Genomic DNA, 2,483 nt, shown 5'->3' on the forward strand with positions numbered 1-2,483 from the left:
TTTTCCTGTTCTTTAAATAAAACTATTGTTAAATTATAAATGCACAATATATATGAGGACCATATTGGTTATTATTTTATATTTGTATTTATTTATTTTTGCACATATCAGTCAATATTGCATATTTATTTTCTATATTTGGATACCTTTGCCATCATCAAACCCTCACAAGTCACCAAAACACAAATGATTTAATAACACTGGTAAGTAATCCATGTAATCAATTTTTCACAACGTACACTAAAATGTTGTGATGCCTTATTCGTTATCATTAAAACTACTGCATTCAGATTTTTTAGAATTGTATTTATTTATGCTATTTATAGATCATCTCATATTTTATGCCAAACAGCAGCTCAGAGATTTTGCATAATATTTCTTTTTAAGTTTCAGTCACACAGATTTTAAACGATTTAAACATTTGACTTTTTTTCATGTTTTATTTGTTTTTTTTATCATGATTTTCTTGACATTCAGTGCTGTGCACACTAGACGTTGTATCCTTCACATATCTGTGAAGTATATATGATATGTAACATGTCTGTGCATCAAGAGCGCTGTCTATACCAAGCATCCTAGACTGTCACGCTCCAGTGAGACTTTCAGCCTGAGGGGAATCGTGTACCTCTTTTTCTTGTGAATTTCTCTTTCTGCCTTGAAGAAAAACTGATGATCTAGCAACATGCCACTCAGTTCGATGCCATATGCTAAATTACACGCCAGTCATGAAATGAGAGGCTATAGAAACCTCACAGACCATCTATCCACCTATCTACCTTTATAGAGCGTGATTAAGTCACCCTAGAATGAAGTAGTGTGCACCGAATAGAGCTTTAACAATCATGTATAGAGTCCGAAGAGCCGTTTGTGTTCCCTCTGATCAACAGCAGTTCAACAAGGGCAAATTTAATGGTGGATTGAAACCATGCTATTTTTCTTCAGGCAGCAGGGTATTGATCGACCCCATTTCTGCTGCTCTATTAATCTTGGCGGCCAGAGGTCATGTGATCTGCCCCGGCCAATCCAGAAACAAGTCTCGCCTCCAAGACGAGATTCTACAGCTTCCAAATAAGACACTCTCACAGCACTTGAACCGGCGCTCTCCTTCTCAGTCCTCCAACCTCCGCTTTTATAAAGACGTAAACATCCCTTTGATCAATTGATCGTATCTTACAACCCTGAAAACTCTTAGAGGTTACAGGCAAAAACACAAATCTAAATTGAGATTGAACTATCAAGAGTTTTAATCTGAAACACAGTTTTTATCTGCGCTTGGAAACATTTGAACATCCGCAGCACAAACAGTTTTTGACTGAGAGTTAAAAGCGCCGATGAACCCGCTGATAAATTCCACTCATTTTCTCCTCGCAAACAAACAAAGTGCTGCCAGGAGTTTATCGGCGCACTCGTAACAAAGCCAATCTCATTGGTGATGGCAGATGTGGGAGATGGCAGGGGAATCCACGTGTTCAAACAAAAGTTTTCCGCCACCCGAGGGGGGTAAAACGCTCACATCGGGTCTCTGTTTAAGAGTCTGCTCCATAATTCTCATCGGTTTCAGGCTGTTTAGGCACCTGGTGGCAGACATCTGCAGATCTGCCAAGGCTGGCTTTGTGGCTACGGTTAGATCGTTTGAAAACGTGCCATTTGCGGCAGATCAAAACGCTTGATGTTTAAGTCCAACTGGCCTGAGGTTTTCAGGTGCTGCTTGAAAGTTGCAGGTGCCAGTTGAATAGATCAGCATTTTCTTTGTAGTTCTCCTTGTGCAAAACAATGTTAAAATACTAGCTTTCTCAGCTTCACCTCAAAATGAAGAATCCGTTTTTATTTACTCAGCATCGTGCCATCTTAAACCCACGTGACTTTCGTTCTTCCGTAGAAGACAAATAACCGAATAACATTGGATGCCATTGTCTTTTACAGATTTAACATACAGATTTAAAAAAACGACAAGATAATTAATGCCTGTGAACTATGCCTGTAACATGCAAAAATGACTAGTCTAGTTTACAAAAGGTATCAAATATGCTAGTATTTTACTGGATCACATTTTTATTAATATTAATTTTAATGACTATAATATAGCAGCAAACCATCAGCTCTTTATCTCTGTTTTATTTAGAACAGTCTTGCTATAATCAGAGAAGCCTTCTATACCTAGCACTTGCAGTACAGACAGGTTTTTGGATTATGACAAGACTTTTCTCATGCTGCTCACAGATTTCATGGAAGTCTTTCCATTACAATAAAATAATCAGTGTTGTCTGCCTTCTGTTCTACTTGAAATCTCAAATCAATTGCTGTAGCATTCTTAAAGGCAGGCCTAAATAATACATTTTTTCATCTTCTAACAAACCATCTTCTTTTGCTGACAAAATTTGGGGGCCAGTAAATGTTTTTGAGTCTATTATGCTCACCAAGATTGTATTTTCATGGTCACAAATACAGTAAATAGTGTTAAATGTGTTTTTTATTTTATATAA

General features: G+C 37.3%; 1 protein-coding gene across 1 annotated transcript in view; it reads right to left on the reverse strand.

Moving 5' to 3' along the window:
* Positions 1-1,079: 1,079 nt before the first annotated feature.
* Positions 1,080-2,483, reverse strand: part of LOC122361963 (collagen alpha-1(XXIII) chain-like) — an 11,446-nt gene continuing 10,042 nt past the window's right edge. Inside the window, exon 10 of the mRNA XM_043263203.1 lies at positions 1,080-1,187. Coding sequence (XP_043119138.1) covers positions 1,080-1,187 — 108 coding nt within the window. The remainder of the gene's footprint in view (positions 1,188-2,483) is intronic.

The sequence above is a fragment of the Puntigrus tetrazona genome, chromosome 17 (assembly GCF_018831695.1).
Source record: "Puntigrus tetrazona isolate hp1 chromosome 17, ASM1883169v1, whole genome shotgun sequence".
NCBI lineage: Eukaryota > Metazoa > Chordata > Actinopteri > Cypriniformes > Cyprinidae > Puntigrus > Puntigrus tetrazona.